Raw genomic sequence first — 21,034 nt, 5'->3', positions numbered from 1 at the left:
GAAACTCTGAACTTGAGTAAACTCTCTGTGGTCATCAATTACACTGCCATTCCTGCCCCTCAGAACTGGATAGCCACAGGGGGCCGCCCTCACAGTGGCGGCTGCCCTCACAGCGGTGGCTCTGCACGCTTCCACCTCACCCCACTGTGAAGGCCTGCTTTTGCAGTGATATAACCTACACTGGTCCCCCCCAGAGCATAGTTTTCCTTTTCTCTAGAAAGGTCTTGAGCCATATGCGGATCACAGGAGATAAAGTCCAAGGCAGATTTTTAAAAGTTAGAGGTACTCACTAACGGAAGGATTTCCAAGTCCCCCGAAGGCATTGCCACCAACGGCTGCTAGGCCTGTGAATGTAGACGGCCGATTAAAAGGCTCTGCAAACAAGATGGGGAAGAAGGAAATGGTCAGGGGCTCTGCTGAGAGAGGAACCCAGAACTTCCTGGGAGGAGGGCGATGCGGGATCCCTGCCCTCTCTACACCCCCACCTGGCCTGTCCCACTTCTCCTACTGGATGGTGTAAAAGGTTTTCATTACACTTGGATTTAGGCACTGGGTTAGCAAAATCTTTCTGAGGGCTCTAATTCCACAACTGTGCATTTTGCATTACTCTTCCTTTGCCCAGTGGGGACACTACTCAAGCCAGGGTGTACAACTTGCCTTCCTGCCCAGTCTCGCCTCTGCCAGGAGTGCGCTCTGCAGGTTCTAACAGAACAGAAAGGAGGTGGCATCTGAATCCGTGATGAAACTCTGAAGGCACACCTATGATATGCCCTGATGTTGTGCAAGGCAATGCCTGCATCTGCCTGTACACTTTGCAGATGGGATCGAATATGCAAAGGCCACACAAAGCATGCACCTTCACTAGGAAGAGACTCATTCATCGGGGCAGTGACATGTGGAATAGCACCTCTCCATAACATCAGCTTGTGTTTCTTTCCGCTTCCTAGAGGTGACCTTCGCTACGGGGCAAGAGCTCACCATCTTCTTCCAATGGGCAGGAACAGGCTGTTGTAAACTCGGATTCCCTGAGATACCAAGGGATGGCTCTCACCCACTGCACCATGGTAAGCTCAGGCAGACCCATTGCTGAGCACAGCTCCACTACCGAAAGAATGTGGTGTGAGAGATGAAATCTGGAAGCTGGATGGCATGTATTGAAACCCCTAAGAGAGTACCATCTCCTGCCTAAGCGGTAAGCGGGGTATCTGGGACTCCCACCAGTTTGCCTGGAGGTGCAGCGGAAGCATGGTAAACACAGCAGGGTTGCCTGAAGCACACACCTCAGTTCCCATGATTTTGGGCGACTCACCTAGGTGGGCAGCAGGGTTGAGGAAGTTGCTGTGATGAGGAGGTGGCCCAAAAGGGGTCCCAGTTGGGTGTGCAGCACCTGTTAAGTCAAACATAACAAAACCAGAGTTTACAAAAAGCCCACTTTGAAGATGCAACTGGCTTCTACTTGCTTAATGGCCCCATGAGAAAAAATGCTCAAGGGAGGTCATGGCTAAAGTCCACCCAGGCCCCTGCAGGCAAGACACGGGGTAAAAGAAAATGTTTTTTTTTGGAAGCAGAAAATCAATCATCCCTTTTTCACTTTCCCAGCATGGCTGGCCACCACCAAAAAGAGGTATTTCTTTTTAAAGCCGATGACACACAGTATTACAAAGACAGCAATAACTCCCCTGCGTCATGGGAGGAGGGGAGGTTTTACAACCAAGTAAATTTGGAGAAATACTGGATTAAAAAGAGCTAAGCCAAGTTTCTTTACTGAAGACTTGTTAGAGCCGTTAATAAGCTTATAGGCTCCTTCATTCTCTAAGAGGGGAACATTTCGTCACAGAATCCTTTCCTCATAGAGTGAGTATCTCGGAGGGGCAAGTTTTCACTTTGAGAAACACTGTTCCAGACACCCAGCCTGTTTATCATCCCTGGCTCAGGAGGGGTGGTCCTGAAGCCGTGGTTCTCGGCTGCGCTGCTCTGGGGCTTTGCAGAATCCCTTCTCCTGAAGAATATGTTAGTTTGCATGCAGCCACTTCGAAGGATACTATAAGGTCCAACTCTATAAAACTCATTGTTGTGAGTTACATTAGGTTTTAGGAGATGAAGTCCTCTGATGTCTCTCAACTTTCAATGCCAGGAGAAGCCGGTTGATTCTTCTGTTTTGGGGCACTAAAAATCTTCTAACCGACTCATAGGTTTTTGCTTTGCCTGCCAGGGAGCTCAGGTCTAATTTAGTGGTTTCCTTCAGTTTTCCCTTGATCCACATTTCCTCCTCTACTCTGTATTTTGCCTAATGTGTATTTCTTGAAGATGCCTCTATTCCTGTTCTTGAAGGAAGCTGGGAAAGGAAGGAAGGAGAGAGAGAAAGAGAGTGTGCAAATGTGAATTAGGGAAGGGCATTTCTAAAGGCTTAGGGTGCCAAATGGGCTTGTTAATACGAGGCCACTTAATAGCTAAGGAGGCTAGCTCCCTGGAAGGCAGGCCTTGTCCTAGATGAGAGATTTGCCAGGGTCATCTGAAGAAGTCTCTAGTTTATATTCACGGGATTAGCACCCAAAAGCAAGATGAAAATGGCTGGATTTCTTCAGTATGTACAAGTTATACACATCAGTTACAAGGTTCACCAAATAACCATTTTGGGCAGAATCCCATACTGCTTATGCTAAAGAAGGTTACATTCTAGAATGGAAGTATAAACAGGGCCTGGATAAAGAATTTAGGAATAACTGTTCCATAATCCTTTGCATTTTGTCTAAGTTCCTATAAACAAATATAAATTCCCTTAGGAAGATGGATTAAACGTAGGGGTCATTGCTGTCTGCATTCTGTTAACTCAATTCATGTTTTGGACTGCTGTTCCCTGGGCTGCAAAAGTCTTGTGGCCTGGGTTTGGAGAGGAAGCCACATAGTATGTTCGTTCTGGAACATCATCCCGGTCACGGTAGCTCAGAATTGGAAGACACCTGAGGGTTATCTATCCAGTCCTGCATGCTGGCTTATTTTCCACCTGGGAAGTGTAAGAATGATACCCCGCCTCCACAAAGTGAATATATTCCAGGATATTCATCAGGCGTTGGCAGTGTTGTCGGCTAAATAAAATTTTGGCCACATACTGTCTGTGTAGTGCAAGCTAATTAATGCTTCAATGAAGACCAGAGCTTTGCTGAGCCCAGGGCCCCCAGGGGTGCCTTGCAGTTTCAGAATTATTGAAGCAAAAGAAGCCAATTCATCCGCCTGGCTCAAATGGAAGCCAGAGAGAAATCTATTTCTCTCCAAAAATCTCTCTTAATGTAGCCCTGTCTCAGAGCCTAGGTGCCATGGTAACAGAGCCTTCAAATATGTCCCTAGACAGCACTGACAGAGACGAACCTGAGACCTTAGCAAATTCCATCGACCCTCCAGGGGGATTCACTTGCTTTGGTAGCAAGGCCTATTATAATGATGCTTTCTTGCAATGTGGGTGCGTCTCTCTTCCTGCACCGAAGAGCCAGAGGTCCACCCACAGTGAGTCTTGGATAAAAGCCTGGGGTGGCAGCTGGCAGGATGGCTGTGAGACTTGTCCCGTAAGGATCAGAAATGGGGAGCCCCTTGACCGCTTACGACCAGAAGAATAAATTCTACTTAGCACAGTGGGTATGAAGTTATTAGCAGAATGAGCTCAATGCCATCATTTTTAAGTGTTAACTGAGCAGAGCTCTGTGTGCCAGAAATTACACTTAAAAAAGCTTTAAAGAAGACAGAATGACAAGAAACCCTTGATACCAAGAGGGCTGTTCTCATCCACCACACAGTCCTTACAGCCGCTGCCTTTTGTTTGTAGCAGGAGCAGGAAGGAGCATAATGGTCACTCTCTACCTCACCCCTTCCACACGCACACTTGACAGTGTGTATTCTCAGAGGTTAAATCAATTACAGATCTGATGAACAGGTCACTTGGGTGTTTATGCCGTTTCCTAAATTTCTTCCATCGCTTTAACCAACCAGCCAATAGTATTATGTTTTGGAGCAGAGAAAACCAGCAACTGAGTGGCCCACCCTCCCTTATCACAGACCACACTCCTGGCAACTGCCTTAATCGTCTTTCGTTATCCTCAGGACTTTAAAACACAGCATGACTGAGCATCCTGGTGCAAAATTACAGTGCTCTGCGGGCACCATATTAAGGGCGACCACATCCTTCTATAATTCCTGGCATTGTTTCCTTCCCATCTGCCCTTGTAAGCCTTCTGATCTTTCTCAATAGCAATTGACATGCTTGTGAGTTATACTGGTTTAATATAGAAGCAAATAATGAACCGAAGCGATGTGAATCCCTGTAAGGGAAAGATGATCTCTGCTTCCTCCTTTAATGAAAGAGTGTATCAATGAAGATTCCCAACCCGCTGGATGTGCTGCGATGTTGCCTTGCAAGCTGGCATAAATTGTATTTTTGTAGGTGGTGATTGAGCGGCGGCTCAGAGCCCAAACCTCATTTATTTAGTTACCTGAGAACCACATTTCTCAGCTCTGCTCCCCCACCCAAACCCACACTCACCAGCGGCAGAGAACAAAGTTGAAGGCCGTGCCAGGTCATGGGGGTGGTGGATGGCTCCAAAGAGACTGGGGCCTGGAGGGCGGCTCAGGAACTCAGGTTTCAGTCCGAAGTCCAGCTTATGCGGGTCTGACTGCATCTGTTTCTACACAGCAAGGGGGACAGTAAGGGTCCCAAGGCCAACAGCAAGGAAGAAAGGTGTTAGTGAAGAGTTGGAGCTGGAGACTGTGAACGGTGCACTCGGGTTCAAGTTTACAAACACTGTGAGAGAAAGCAGCTACCCAAAAACCATTTCACCCTCAAATGTCAGATCTGCAGGCCGGTAGTGCCTGTTACACCAGAAATGTCTAGTGACAACACTAGTGTTTGGTCTGGTTTTTTTTTTTTTGAGACGGAGTCTCCCTCACTCTGCCGCCCGGGCTGGAGTGCACTGGTGTGATCTCGGCTCACTGCAACCTCTGCCTCCCAGGTTCAAATGACTCTCCTGCCTCAGCCTCCCACGTAGCTGGGATTACAGGTGTCTCCCAGCATGCCCAGTTAATTTTTGTATTTTTTGTGGATATGGGGTTTCACCATGATGGCCAGACTGGTCTCAAACTCAAGTGATCCGCCCACCTCGGTCTCCCAAAGTGCTAGGAATACAGATGTGAGCCACCACACCCAGCTATGTTTGGTCTTTAAGGTTAATGGCTTGAGAAATAAAACCATATCCTATTTGTGGAGACCGCCACCACTCCCAAAGTAGTTCAGTGTTTTGCTGTAAAGGCCCATTTTAGTAAGACTTAAAATAATGCTGTCTTAAAGCTCATTTTATTAGGAATTCTGCATGAATAATCTGTATAAATTAATTGTTTAATGACTCTTTGCCATACTCTAATAGATCACAGTTCATTAGTAACTGAAAGTTATGCAGAAATATTTGCATGTCTATAAGCTTTCAAATGATCATTGTTATATAATAAATAAAAAAAGAAAAAGTAGGAGTATTAATTTAACTAACAGAGGCCCTATCTCTTCCTTCTACCTGTAATTACCTGAGGAAGGTGGGGGGGGGGTCCGTCCAGACAAGTAAACCATAATCCCAGCACTTTGGGAGGCCAAGGCGGGCTGACTGCCTGAGCTCAGGAGTTGAAGAGCAGCCTGGGCAACATGGTAAAACCCTGTCTCTACTAAAATACAAAAAATCAGCTGGGCCTGGTGGTGCGTGCCTGTAGTCCCAGCTACTGGGGAGGCTGAGGCATGAAAATTGCTTGAACCTGGGAGGCAGAGGTTGCTGTGACCGAGGCTGTCTCCAAAAAAAAAAAAAAAAATTTTTTTTTTTTTTAGATCATCAGCTATTGTTAGTGTTAGTGTATGTTATGTGTGGCTCAAAAAAAAAAAAAAAAAGACTCGTGTGAAGTCCTTATCATGGACAGAAATCACTCTGTTTCCTCTTCTTTATGCATCCTCAGGCTAATCTTTCTGCCTACCATCCTCTTAGGCAGCAGAAATTGGTTCATAATCTTCATCTCAATCTTCCCCTGGCATCAATCTCGAGGCTGGAGGTCCTCACACCAGCATGGTTTCAAAGCTGCCCCACCTCCTTGTTTCTTGACAGCTTTCTCTTTGAACTGGCTTCACACCTCCTCGGATAAGCACTGCTCCCAAGGCCTGGGGTCCTGGGACTTGAAGCTTCCAGTTGACGTTCCCTTGCTATGACCTTGACTTTCCCTTGCTATGAACTCTTCCCCATCCAGTCTCCTGGGTTTTCAGCCCCTTTAGCCCCATTCTAGCCTCAGCTCAATCTCCCTCATGTCCTGAGGGATCCTTGCCCGGCTGTACAACAGCAAAGCCCCATCAGGGGGCATCTATATCGACAGAACGTGGCCTGAGGGTCTGAGACAGGGAAGTCTGCTATTCCCTTACTGCTGAAGGCAACGTCCCACTCATCCATCACACCCACTGAAAGCGAAAGCTACCCGTGCACCTCCAGCTGAAACTGACACCACCCATTAAGAGAGCACACACAGTTTCCTCACTTTTTACACACACACTGATCCTCATTACTGAACTCTAAGCAACTAGACGCCAGGAAGGACGCGTGCCCCCAGCCTGGCACAGTAAGGAACTTGCAGGCGTAGGCTCTTTCGATAAATACTGGGTAAGCAACTAAAAGAATGCGTAAAGGAACGTTACAGAGAAAGGGAAGATGCAATCTCTGCTCAAATCTACAGGGAATGCTGTAATGAAAGTCCCACTATCAAGTCATAGCCAAGCCTCAAAACCAAGCTTCTAATTCACTATGAATCTATACAATTCTTTTGAGGACCTCCTTTAATTTGGTGGCCAAATTATTTAGTGCTAATATTGCATGGTACATAGCACAGTTCCATTAACCACAACTTAGGGCCATGAGGCAAAATGGAGCTTGGGGATTACAAGCAGTTTGCTGAAAAGGGAAGATGAACGAAGTTATCTCACGTTCAAGAGGTCTTTCTAATTGAATTGGGATAATGAAAGTTTAAGTCACTGGGGACACTTTTATGGGAAAGAAGTTGCTAAAGTGGCACGTGCAACATCCCTCTTCGCTTTTAACCAAAGAAGTTACAAGGAAGATGTGCTTTACCTACCGTTCCACTAACCATATCAACCAGAACAAAAAGTGAATTGCACTAATCATCAAAATCTAGTTAGCTCTTCAAAGCACACACATTTTCTAGGATAGACCACAAGACTTCCAATTAAACTTCCCCAAACGATAAAGTACAAGGGAGCCAAACTCACTGATGGCATGTTATAAGAAAGAGCAGGTATCTGACAACCAAAACAAAGTATCTTAGTGACCTCATTGATTGAGGTTTGCATCTGAACTTTTAACTGGGTTGTTTTATTTTTTATGTATTCATTTTCTTTTTAAGAAATGAGATCTTGCTATGTTGCCCAGGCTGGACGAAACTCCCAGGCTCAAGGGGTTCTCCTGCCTCAGCCTCTGGAGTGGCTGGAACTTGGGTTGTTTTATTTTAAAGATCACATAACCCTTTTAAAAAGATTTCTCTTCTGTGATGAAGAGCCCTATCTTCTGGCTCACTGGTCTCCTGTGTTTCTTTCATGAGAGCTCCCAAATGCTGGTGGGACTAAAAGCTTGTTCACGAAGAAATGGATTAAGTGAAGCTTATTGGAGTCATCTGATTGCTTGTTTGCTCCTGTTTTTACCGGCATCGTAACATAGCCTGTAAATACCCAGGCTGTAAAATACAGACTTGTCAGTTACTTTGTTCCCTAGGCCAAGCACTGATGCTGTATCCAGGGACTTGCAGAAGTTCTTGATCTCTCTCCTACTGAGTCATAAAGGCTCTAGCAGAACATGGAATATATTCATCCCTATGATGAAAATATAGACAAAAAGGAAAAACCATCTTTGGACAGCGAGGTAACTGGCCAGAACGCGGCTCCTGCAAGTACTGACTGTATTCCAGCCCCCGGCACTGACCATCAACAGGACCAATGACAGTTCAGTCGCATCATCTTCATATAGGGCATACGTGACTGTACCGTTTTCCCACAGCCAAAAAATGAAAAGAATGCAGCAGTCACTATTTTTACAAAAACCCAAACCCAACACTCATTTGTAGCTCTTCCCAGATGCAAAGTATTTTCTGTATTCTAATTTTTGGTCACTATAATTTTATTTCCAAAAGCTTCATTTTAGCATTTAATCCATATTCAAGCCCTTTGGATCAATACAATGACAAAATTACAAAAAAGGGGAACCCCAGGGCATTATCAGTTTGCTTTTGTTTTGTAATTTCACTGGTGGTTTCCCTAATTGATTTCTGAGCTGGCTGCTGTGGCTTGCACTGTAATCCCAGCTACTTGGGAGGCTGAGGCAGGAGAATTGCTTGGGGCCAGGAGTCTGAGACCAGCCTGGGCAACACAGTGAAACCCCCATCTCTACAAAAACAATCAAGAAATTAGCCAAGTATGGTGGTATATGCCTAAAGTCCCAGCTGCTTGGGAGACTGAGGTGGGAGGATCACATGAGCCAGCCCAGGAGTTCAAGGCTGTGGTGAGCTATGACTGTTCCCCTGTACTTCAGCCTGGGCAACAGAATGAGACCCTGACTCTAGGGGAAAAAAAAAAAGTTAAGACTTCTGAGTAGCTTTTCCAAGAGGGGCTTGATCCTGCCTAACTATGGGTCTGTAAGATGTATTTTAACTGCCTCCTTAATCAGGTTCTCCTGAGCACATCACACACTCATATGCCCATCCCATTCTTCCTATACCAGGAAGGTCGGACTGACCTTGACTTTCTGTTGGTGGTGGTAAATCTGCCAGGCGATGTGAACATGCATAGCACACCACTTCCCTGGTTTCTGGAACAAGAAAGAGCAACGTGGTTAGGAGGAAGACATTTCAGAGAAAACCACCTTCAATTTCCCCAAAGCTTTCAGCAGATTTTGGCTGCAGAGGCTTTTTTCATGAAACAAGAGTGCTTTGTACTCTCCAAGTGCTTTTCCATCAGCAGCTCTCCAGCGCCCAGTCATAAGGGAGTCACAGCCAGCTCCCCCTCTCTCCCCACGTGGGCTTGCTACTCAGAAAACCACATTGACAAGGACCTCCCCGGTTAGCAAGGACAAGATGGCAAAAGCCTGAATCCCACTCTGTGTGTCTTCTCTTTCTTTTCTGGTGCCAGCTGGCAGACCTGGTAGACTGGGAAGCCCTACTTAACAAATGCTGCCATGCTATAATGCAAATCAGCTGTTCAGAAGAGCTCATTAGTGAATGTCTGTGAGTCAAATCAAAATAAGAGAGGGTACAGAACCTGTCCTAACCTCCCCCAAAACTGTAGTTGTTTTTAACCCCCAAAGTGGTACAAAGAAATTCACATTTTGATTGAAGCCCAGTTTCCATAAATGCTAAGAGTCAACTACTCATTCATGTTGGTGGGCATTGTTCCTATGTTTAAAAAAAGAAAAGAAACAAAGAGAATTCCTTCCTTCCTTCCTATTCTCTAGGCCTCTGCAGACCTCAAGTCCATCCTCCACCCTCTAGGGTTGAGAATTTGAATCAATTATCTCTCTAATTATTTCATGTCTTGCTTTTTAAGGAGTGGAGTACTGTGAGTGTATTCTCTTCTACCAGTCAGCAGGCAGGGACCACCTCTTCCCTTCATTTCTGCTAAGTTATCTACCCATAAGCTCGGGGTGCGCGCTCAGTAGCTACTGGATACATGAGAAGAAAACACAGCCTCATTCTACGTCGGTGAAGAACAGAAGCTTCTGGTTTCTACAGTATGGAGTTATTGCCGAAAATATATACTTAAATGCAAGTCTGGGTCAGTTCTTTTCTCTTGCAATGAAATTATGGGTAGTTTGAAATCACAAATAATATACTGCCTCACCTAAGTGATGACACAATTCTCCTGTTTCCCCTGGAGAAATCAAATTATCTGATTATATCCCCTAGAAATGAGTTATGTATAGTAAGAAATCTGCTGTCCATCCATCTTCCGTCCAACAATTCATCATGTCTGTCTTACCCCCAAACACCAGGATTCATTTAGAGGTCATCACACTGGCCACTCTCCAGACCTCGAGAACAATTTGCTTTAAGCAAGATGTTAAGAAACCAAATGCTTATAGTATCTCCTTCCTGCACCTTAAAAGGAGGTCAAACGGCTATGGCAAGTCAATGTCACTTAGTACAGAAAGAGGGAGCCACCAGCCAAAATAAATAGACCCAGCTACGTATTTTCTTTTTTTGAGACGGAGTCTCGCTCTGTTGCCCAGGCTGGAGTGCAGTGGCCGGATCTCAGCTCACTGCAAGCTCTGCCTCCCGGGTTTACGCCATTCTCCTGCCTCAGCCTCCCGAGTAGCTGGGATTACAGGCGCCCGCCACCTCGCCCGGCTATTTTTTTGTATTTTTTAGTAGAGACGGGGTTTCACTGGGTTAGCCAGGATGGTCTTGATCTCCTGACTCGATCTCCTGACCTTGTGATCTGCACGTCTCGGCCTCCCAAAGTGCTGAGATTACAGGCTTGAGCCACCGCGCCCGGCCCCAGCTACGTATTTTCTAAGTGTGAGAGAGACTAACTTCAGCCTACAGCTTAAGTCTTGCCCCTTAAGTTCCAACTAGTCAAACCTTTTTCCAGAACTGCTAAGAAGAGATCAGACTCAGTTGACTTTTCTCTGTTGTAGAGAGACAAAAGCCAATGGCCTCCAACGGTCAAAGCAAAACAATTTAGGCCATTTTCAATCACACTACCTGAAAAAACCCAATCACGGTCATTCCGATGTCTTATTCCAACATTTCTATGGCTTATTTCCTTGTAATAGACTTGTATTTTTAACCCACAGGGAGTCAAATAGAGGTTGCAAAACAGTTCTATAAGAAGCTTTCTTACCCTTAACATAGGTCTGAAAGGATCTGTCAACTGTGAAGAGAAAATGACAACTTGGTTACATGCCTGTCACTCAAACAATTGCTCTAATTAACAAATTTGTACTGCTTCATTAGGAGGGGAAATTAAAATGTTAGAATTTTACTTTTAAATGAAGTCCTTTTAGAGAATAATTAACCCATTTTCACACTATCAAAAGTGCCAAGTGTCCCCTCCCCCACTTCACAAGCCTTGGTACATCTACGCTGACAAGCCCCTGTACAAGTTTAATCAATAGCAATGTGCCCTCTGGCAATGTGATTTGCTCACATCACACACCAGGAGTTTCACTGTTTTGAGCTCCAAACCACACTGGGTAGGTCTGAGGCAGAATGGCCTTCAGACCCCAGGCTTTTAAAGCTGTCTACTAACTGGTATCTGGGGAGAGGTGTCCTTTCCATCCATCCAGGAGAAGTAGGCTGTCTTTACCAATACCCTTACATTGATGACTTTACATTCTTTATAGCTATTAGACATTTTCCAGAAGTTCACTACACATCATGACATACTTACATAGTTGAGTCATTTTAAACTTCTATCTAACTCTGGTTATCAATTTCTGACTGCCCTTATGTAGGTAAAAAGACAATATTGTTAAAGATGTTTTCATATTTAGTATAAAGATGACTATAACAATCAATGAGGCAAGATTATATCTATCGTATAACTTCAAATTCCTTTTTTGGAAGCAGGCAGTGGTAATAAATTATGAATAAACAACATAACCAAAGCATAATGGATATTTTATTTAGCTCTACAGTACAAAAGGATCCCTAGCACGTTAAAAATAGAGGGCCAAAGAGCCGTGCAGTACAATAACTTCCTGACCCCAGGCAAGGGGGGGATGTGTAGCCTGACTTCCAGGAAGAAAAGCGCCTTAGTGCTTTTCCATTCAGAATATTCTGTAGCTACTTCATGTGTGTAAGACAATTTAAGGAGACCATAGAAAGAGAAGATTGGTTAAGTAAAAACTATACAAGCTGACACTGTCCAATTTCTGGGCTCAGGCCATAACTCATTCCTGTTTTCTCCCATTGGCAAGTCGGTCTCTTTGTGTCCTACGCTCGCAGTGAGCAGGAGAGACTGTTTTCTAAGAGCCACTGGCATTTTCTTCCACAAACTGGAAGAACAGCTGAAACAGCAGCTCGCTCAAAGGAGCTAAGGAAGATGCAAGCACTGGGCTGGCTGTCCCGTGCAAACACACACCCCCTGGTGTTACCTGAGACCAAGCCTGACTTTGCACGTACCCTCGGGTCCTTTTGTAGTAAAGTGTGTGGGACTGTCCCGGGTCGAGCAGCGACATCGATAGGGTTGGATGTCTACAAATTAATTAGACCACAGCTTACTTAGGAAGCACAAAACAGGTGACACGAAAGCAAGATCCTTCCCTCCTCCTAAAGGAGAGAAGCCAAACTTCATTTGTTTGTTTCCTTCTGAAACGCAAGATTCATTTTTCTCAAGGACCACACATGCTCTTTCTCAAGGGGGCCTGACCACAGCTTGCTCTCTCCAGCAATGGCATCTAAAAGCAGAGAGGTCCCCAGAACATTTCACTGCAATAAAAAGCACAGGACCAAAAAAGAGAAGCAACAAGCGTAACTGCTGTCCCGGAACTCCCCTTCCTCCGAATAAACCCATGACAGGGACTGCCGTTGGTTTTTTTTTTTTCCTTAATCACCAAACATTCCAAGAAATGCTTAAGTGAACATTATTATAATTGGCAGGATCAGGTGTTTCTCATCAGAATAACTGAACGTACAGACATTAAGCTCTCAGTTTTAACTGGTAGACAATAACAAGGAATTACACTCAGTAATTACTCATTAGCAGTGGTGGAAATGGGACAAGAGAACCTAATTTAGGGACCTTGAGGATCTGTTCTTCGATGATTTCTAAAGCAATTCTGCTTGCTCTTACCTATTCCCACCAACATTCTCAAATATTACTAATATTAACCTTATCTGTGAGCTTCTGTCCTTTGAATTAGCAACAATACAAAGCCTACTTTGGGCACAATCACTACTTTCTAGTGGGAAAGGATTCAGGAGACACCACTAGTTATTTTATTGAAGAAATCACAACTTCTATGAACATCCCCCACGCCAGGATGTTAAACTTGTCAGGAAAAAGAGCTCAAGTTTAGGCCTGAAGCTTGCCTACAAGGAGAAGGGGGGAATAAAGAATGAAAGAAAGAAAAGCAATCAGCTGCAGTACAACTAACAATTAAGCTGAAGTTGTTAACAGCCTGATTTGCATACATATGAAGAACTCCACTAATGAACTGCAATCTACATATTCAATCAGGACGATGGCCTGGAAAGGCCTATTTCAACACCAGGAGAGACACTTTCTTGCCCAGATGTAGTTTTCTGTGTGATTGGATAATTGTGAGTGAGGGACATAGTCTAATTTATTAAATGACCTACCAGTCTGCTTGGGGAGGCCCCAGAGATTTGGTGCAACCTAGAGGGGACAGGCCAGGGTCTGAGGAAGTAGTAAAGTGCAGACTGGGGGAAGGAGTTTAAAATCACCATCATTTTATCTCCAGATAGGAAGTGTTTAACGAGGCCGTCATAAAAGCCCTGTGTATGTATAACCTTGCATATAGGCTGCAATTCAATGAAGGCAAATTCAATAGATGAACTGAATTCAATGCAATTCAATGCAGGTGATTTTGAAGGGGGGGACCCCACCTCTAATGCCTTTTAATTCTTTTCCTGTCCCTAGTTTTAATGCAACACCTCTTTGGAAATGCAGTTGCGTGCTTATCCTGGAAGACTCTGGCCCAAAACTGTGTTTTTCCTTAGAAATGAGATGGGGGGAAATGAAAAAGGAAAACTCAACGACACACAGCAAAATATCTTCAAGTCTGAGAATGGTTACCCACATGAAAGTATGACTCTTTTTATTTTTGTGTGAAAGTACAATAGAAACTGTAAGTATATTTAAAAAGATAGTGTTTCCAGAATGACTCTTCAATATAGACCTTTACAGACAGCTGTAGCCAACGTTGGACAGCATTATCATTGACTAGGTAGAATAGAATTTAATTGTTATCAAGGATGAAAGGTTAATTTCACACTAGGATGTTAGTAATTGATGACAAAGTCTTGGCCTTGGCCACTGTAACCATGGCAGGGGTGGGATGGCTGAGAGAGAGAGAGGGAGAAAGAAAGGAGGACCAAAATGGTAGGCGACCACCCCACCTGCGGGCAGACCCTGTTAGCAGCCGATGGGGTTGGCGAGGGAAATGAGGGAGAATGAGAGAATTCATAGGATACAATTTTAGTTGTGGGACCTTTACCCCCACCACTTCTACTGAAGTAAATAAGGACTCAGCTTTGTCTTTACTAATTGCATATACCTGAAGCCTTTATCCCCACTTCTACTAAAATCAATAAGGACCCAGCTTTGTGTCTTGACTGATTACATATATCTGAAGAACAACCTGGCACACATGTGTCTGAGATGTCATAGAATTCCTGACCAGAAGCTATGTCCACGATATTGGAAGTAAAAAAAATAAATATAATGTATATTTTGAAAAGCACAAGAAATCTTAGCTTAACTGAGATTACGTGGGTAGTACAGTTTGAAAATTAAATTTTCACGGCCATTTAAAACCAGATGGACTCGGGGGGGGAAAAAAAAAGGCTCACTCTAATCCCAGTGGTCACTTAGGACCTGATTAATGAGTCACTGCGCAGGCAAGAGGATGCAGAACTTCCTGCACGCCCGGCCCCGGGACGCCACTTAGACACATGCCTGTGTGTTTTCACTGCGAGGTTTCTTACCTTCGGCTGAAATGCTCCTTGTAGTGAACCAAAAGGGCCAGTGGGCGGGATCATAGGGGGGATGCCCGACACTGCAGGAGGATAGGAATGGAAGAGCTGTGGCCAAAGACGGAGAGGGGGAAAAAAGATTTTAGTAGGAGGCAAGTGACATATTCAAATTCCCGTCCCATAGAAAGACATCGACATGAGCAAGCCAAGTAATCTCAGTTTGATGCTATTAGTCAAGAAGCCATGATGGGATGATCACACAGATGTGCCATGAATGTGTAACTTAAAAAGTTAAAAGTAGTTCAGGATCAATCAGTCAGCAAATGACATCCCGGGTGAGGGCATCATCAGAAAGGGAGCTTTTCTAATTATTAATTGTTAAATCAGAAGTCCTAAATGATTGGAGATTTTAAGGCATTTCAAAAACAGGAGGGACTCTGAGCCAAATAAGATGCCCAGAAAATTACAAGTTAATTAGGGGGGGATAAAAAGGCAGAAAAAGGAAAACAAAAAAAAAGGGAAGAAAAAGAAGTCTTCATGAGTGCCAGGATTTTATACCATTAAAACTCGATTAGTACTTTTAGACTTTTAATAGTGTGAGGAAATGAGAACATATTCACAATCCTTGCTTCATTAGGCTGTTGTGGAAGTGGCAGTTCCAGAGGACAATTTAATTCTCTCATCTAAAATAATGACAAATATGTGTGAAAGGGTAAAATAAAATGACTCGATGTATACTTTAAACGGAGCTGCCAATTGGCCTAGAAGATGGATTCTAGTTGCACTGAAATAACCCGAGTCTGGAATATCACTATCGAGCTTTCACTTGCTCTTGTTTCAGTCTCATGTGCTCAAAGCACTTCTGTATGAACACATGAAATCTGAATTTTTATGGCCACTTCTGAACGGTTTCTGCTATTAAATGAACAAGCTCTTTGGAGGATACTCAAGCCAAGCCCTTCACGTAGGAGTCCACTCTATGGTGGTAACAGAATGAGTCTGAATGAAGACTATGAATTTTCCTCAATCCACACTCTATAAAAGGACACAATTGAGGAAAGACATACAGAGAATCTGAAGGCAATGCAAACACATCTTTCCCTCCTTCTAAAAATTGAATCTTTTTGAGGTCCTATTGGTCTGGTTCCATTTACTGTGATCAAGCCACCATACAAATACTTTAAACAATGCCCCACCCTCGTGGTTGTTTATTATGTCAAAATTACAACAGTAATTGAAGCTCTTCTTCGTAAAGTATTTGTGTCAGTTATTTTTGGTAATTCACATTTTGCAATCCCATTTTCAGAGCATGTCCTTTTTCTGTTGGTCTTTATTTCATTTTGCTCCCTTCAATGATGCAGCAAAGTTTTTCAGACTAATTGATATTGAACTAAATCCACTCAAATAGTGATTGCAAGCCAAGTGCCCTCATTTAAAACTACTTTTAAGTCTAAAATTGTGTTTTAGATACTTGAGTGCATTGCATCTTAATTCCCATTATAATGTCCTAATCCCCAAAGCAGGGGAGACTGAGTACCTCATATATTATCCACTATAACTCCTAATATGAAGTACTGTCCCACAATACACTGAATAAAGCTGACTAATTAAATACATGCCACAGTAAAACACACTCAGATCTCTAGTACTCTGCCTCCAGGTGGGTATTTTCCCTTTAAGTTTACAATTTAAAAATTCGATGTTCTTACCACTTTCTTTTTGTTTTATTCCATTACTGACCTCTTAGAACATAAATATAGCTGACCATTCCTCCCCCTGACTAAAAACCTGAAGCGCCTAATAATATATATACACTTTCCAAAAATCCAGGCCTCCAGGCTTATTCTCCATCTTCGGCCTAGGACTGTAGAATATGCATATGAGAAGGCACTGCAGTGGGTCCTAGAAAGTAAATCTGAGCCACTTGTTGCGCACGCTGAACTTTCTATATGAATTATTGTGTTAGCTGGTCCTTACTTTAAATCAGCAAAGTATAGACTAGGGGCATAATGGTGCCATCCAAGGGCCAGACCCAAAGAGGAAATTCATAGGTCTACTGGGCTCAGGGTGTCCCCGTGAAATATGTTTTTGTATTCCAGTACTGAGCAGAACGGGAGGGGACCATGTTGGAAGGGATGGAGAGGAGTCATCAAATACACTTTTCTAGCTTCTTTTTAAAGAGGTCTTTCATCTTATGTTATTTCTGAATGCCCCTAGAGTACATAATTCTCAATTGATTTCTAATATTTACTAGTCTTGACTTCTCAGCTGCACTCTTGACTAACATGGTATCTAATTATCTGGTTCAGAGTATGAATGAATTCAGTCTTTGCTGGCCTATTAAAGTAGCACTTCTACTCAAATGGTTAAGGTAACATTATCTACAAACCTAAGCAAGAATAGTTGAGTGTGGTGAATCAACATGGCTACAAGCAATGATTAACCTTCTCTTTTTTTCTGGTTTCATAAAAAAAAAAAAAAAAAAGAAATCACTGGCAAAGAAACTTGCAAATTTTCAGATAAAAATGATGCAGTATTCACCCCATCATCAAAATATCATGGAAATATTCAAGGTCTTTGAATAAAAATAAGCTCTTGTCTTACAAGTTAACCGAACATATAACTTAGGGTGTTATCAATTGAAGTTCCAGAACGTACTCTTAAAATTGCATGAAACAAGTTTTTTTTTGTTTGTTTTTTGTTTTTTTTTTTTTAATAAAGGAGAATGAGTTTAAAGAGAAAATATCACTGATTTCAATTTTGGGAGTTTATTTTAATTAAGTGACATTTTTACTTTCCACTGTAACAAACTCAACAGAACAATACCAGCCATGTGGAAGAGGGTTCTACATTTAGTCTAGAGGAAATGAAAATCTACTCGTTGAAGAGTCATGAGTCAAAAAGACAAGGGACTTTCTATTTAGAGGAAATAATTCAGGTTGCATTCCAGGACTTCTGTGTTAGTGACATTTCAACTGACGACTGAAATGCTGTGATTTCGGACTCTCCTGGAACTCTGCTGACTCCACTGCAGACACCTCACTTTGCAGAACAGATGCCTGACTGCCACTAAAGAGCAACTCTGCTTTCAAGCCTTCGGAGTGCTTATGATCTTTTGATTCAGAAGATGATACTGCATCTTTACCAAAAGCAAAACACCACAAAAGCAAGCATCCAAAGTGGCAAGGAGCAATGGGAACTCTTGCAAAGATGATTAAGGAAGGTTGCTAGTCATTGACTGATCTGTGGCAAGAGCACAAAAATGGCAAAGCAGTTACATTCAATGTGTAGCATGGTAATGAAACTCACACTGTGCCGGTAGAATGGGTCAACTTTTGTAGGGTATTTGTCAAACTGTAAAGGGATCAAAGCAAAAGCTAGTTACTTAATCTGCATTTTTGTTCACTGCTACAGTGGAGGTGGCCCTACAAAGCTTCCCTGTCATTAAGCTGTCATCAGACCCAATAACCTCATTACATACGAAACCATTCTGAGCTCCTGAGTCTCCCTGACAAGAAGACAACAGAAATGGAAGAACAAAGCGAAAAACCAAGCGGTACGTTTGGGTTCTGCACATACTAGGATGCCTTTCTTCCTACTATTTTCTTTCTACAGATTGGCACGAACCAAACATCTAAACAGGAGAGAATAGGCAATTATCCAGATAAATCAGAGAGAGGTGAGCATTTGGTCTGATTTACCCAGTGAATTCCCCCTATTTTCATCTTCACTTTGGCAGAAAAACTGTCTTGCCATGCAGCTGTCTTCTGAAATGTATGACACCCAAATACAAAGTGATCTGGGGTAGGCCAGACAGCCTTTCATTTGAACAGAAAAAGTATACTATTGTCCCCTCTAAATAATGTCATCATATTGATGCTATAACTACCCTTGGTTAAATTAATTTGTGAAACAGCTCACACAGGCCAGCAGAAAACTTTCTCAAAATCTTAGGATCTTCAAAATCTAATTGTTGAGAAGTATAGTTCATCCAAAAAAGAGATACAGGATTTGCTATTAAAAACATATTTCTGGTCACAAGGCCTCATTGCTAATATTCCTTGAAATGAAATTTATAAAACAAACTTTAAAAACATATTTTTAAAACGTAAGTTGAATAAGATGGGGGAGGGAGAGGAAGGAGAGGAAGCAAACTTGGGTGAAGTGGACTCCTTTTAAAATCATGCAATTTATTCTCATACTGCCTACAGTAACGGCCTTAAAATCCAGTATTTTCTGAAATATTAAAAATTAAGTAAAAAATGACTCTAATACTCACTGTTAGACAGGACTCTATCTGAGAATATTTACCATTCTAATATGGCACTATTAATTATGGTTATTCACTTAAAGAAATTCCTAACTGGTTCTGGACATGCGCTAGCCCCCAGTGAAGACCAAGACCATGTCATGGCCAGTGGTTCCTCTTGCCCCAAGGCAGAGAGTTCTGTCCCTGCAGGGAACCCTGAACACTTGCTGACAGAGCACAATACCACATTAGGGACTGTCTTATGAAACACAAGAAATATAACACCTCCAACAAAGTGGGTTTAAGGAAGCCATTGGAATGCGCAGGTGGACGTGGCACCCAACGCAGTCCCAGCCTCCTGGCTGAGGTCTCTCTCCCTTCTCTTCTTCACCCCCATTACCCTGCAAGAATGTATGTGCTAGCACTTGGTGCAAAGCACAAACAGGTGCATTTTCTGTCTGGTGACAGTCCCCCGGGATGCTCAAAAAAACAAAACAACCCTTTCAGAAGTTGGCCATCAACACTGGGCACGACTGTTTTGAGGGCAGATGGAATCATTTCCACCGGCAGTGCTGGATACAACTGCCTAGAAAGAAGTTCCTACTTTAGGCCCCTGAAGTCAGAGCTGCCTGAGGCAGGGCACTAGGACACATTCCCTTCTCTCCAGCAAACAGCCGTCACACCCCGTTCGATCTGTGGTGGCCCCGCTGCCCAGCCCGGTCCCACGTGCTGCATAAAGAAAAGAGTCGTGCTCTACTTATCCTCACATTTCTGCCTGGGGTACGCACCATGGGAGGTGCTGGCGTCGGCATGATGGCGGTGGGCGGGATGGCGTGGGGGAACGGCGTGAAGGTATGCTGGTGCGTGTGCTGGTGGGTGTGCTGGTGCTGGTGCTGGTGCTGATGGAACTCGGTCCGCAGGTAGGGCGGAGGGCCCAGTGAAGCCCCGCGGTCAGCACTCTGAGAGGCCAAAAAACGAGTGTTCAGTTCCTGTCGCAAGATGTCTTGCTCTGGAAGAGAAGAAGAGGGAGACAATGACACCTTTTCCTTCAGAACAGGACATCGGAGTGCCTTCCTGTAGAGGGATATGGGACTGATGACACAGTGGCAGGGGTGACAGGGTGTGGCTGGGCCCTGAGATAAAAGGGGGCAATCAATGAAGCAGAGGAGACCAAGGCCCAGTTGCACTCTGTCTCCCTGTTCTCTAGCTGGTCTCCCAGCTTTCAGGGACAGGCAGTCTATCGATTTGGGGAAAAGCTCCAGGCCAAACGCCAGAGTCCGATTTCCAGCTGTCACCACCAGCTGAGTGACCCTGGGCATGGCAAATAACCATCTGAGGGCCAGTTTTCCCATCTTCAAGAGGGGGACAATAATATTGCCTAACTCATGGGTTTGATTTTTGAGGGTTAAAGCAATTTGCACATTTAAGTGCTTGGAGACAGTGACAGCACACTAATAAATGTCAGCTGTTCACATGGCAGGGCTCGCATGCCCTCTTCAAGTGTCAATTACTGCTATATGGCTCTCTGTATTAGCGGCATACCATGGCTACACTGGACCAAAACTGGGACACTTGATGTGATTAACACAGGTGAGGAGACAAGGACCCTGTGTCTAACACGAGGTCTGCCCTTAAAATTCTGGGATATATTGTCACAAAGAGTGTGTCACCTCCTCCCAAGGAGACCAGAGAAGGCCCTGCCCAGTGAAAAGAAACCCCTTAAACCAGGACACAATCTAAGATCCTGGAGCGAAACAGACATGGGCTTGGGGACGCTTCCATCGCTCTCAGGGGAGCCCAGACGACACAGGGCGCACGCTACCTGCGTCTGACTACTCAGTGGCTGAATTTAGCTGGAAATGCCTTCGAACTCCAAACCAACCTCCTCTCTTCAGGCAGTGTCAGGTTCACAGGGGCTGAGCTAGCTTAGTATGGGTGCTGACAGGTATTTTTGCTGGATCTCAGGCCAGAGAGTGTTTGAGGAAGATTAGAGTAAGGAAGGAAAAAATTGTAGGCAAATGCAACCTTGCAATCAGGACAACACAGGTAGGGGTGAGG

At 43.9% G+C, this 21,034-nt stretch overlaps 1 protein-coding gene across 1 annotated transcript in view; it reads right to left on the bottom strand.

The window, feature by feature from the left end:
- The window catches only part of AUTS2 (autism susceptibility candidate 2), a 1,211,676-nt gene that overhangs the window by 6,138 nt on the left and 1,184,504 nt on the right, over positions 1 to 21,034 (bottom strand). The window contains exons 10-18 of the mRNA XM_011932306.1: positions 19,765 to 19,985; positions 18,037 to 18,081; positions 14,740 to 14,835; positions 12,193 to 12,264; positions 10,910 to 10,939; positions 8,808 to 8,879; positions 4,532 to 4,673; positions 1,310 to 1,387; positions 291 to 374 (exon numbers count right to left, since the gene is read on the bottom strand). Of these exons, the coding sequence (XP_011787696.1) occupies positions 291 to 374; positions 1,310 to 1,387; positions 4,532 to 4,673; positions 8,808 to 8,879; positions 10,910 to 10,939; positions 12,193 to 12,264; positions 14,740 to 14,835; positions 18,037 to 18,081; positions 19,765 to 19,985 (840 nt within the window). The remainder of the gene's footprint in view (positions 1 to 290; positions 375 to 1,309; positions 1,388 to 4,531; positions 4,674 to 8,807; positions 8,880 to 10,909; positions 10,940 to 12,192; positions 12,265 to 14,739; positions 14,836 to 18,036; positions 18,082 to 19,764; positions 19,986 to 21,034) is intronic.

The sequence above is a fragment of the Colobus angolensis genome, unplaced genomic scaffold, assembly GCF_000951035.1.
Source record: "Colobus angolensis palliatus isolate OR3802 unplaced genomic scaffold, Cang.pa_1.0 Scaffold122, whole genome shotgun sequence".
Classification (NCBI taxonomy): Eukaryota; Metazoa; Chordata; class Mammalia; order Primates; family Cercopithecidae; genus Colobus; species Colobus angolensis.
The sequence above is the reverse complement of the archived record's forward strand: the minus strand, read 5'-3'. Positions and strand labels throughout refer to the sequence as shown.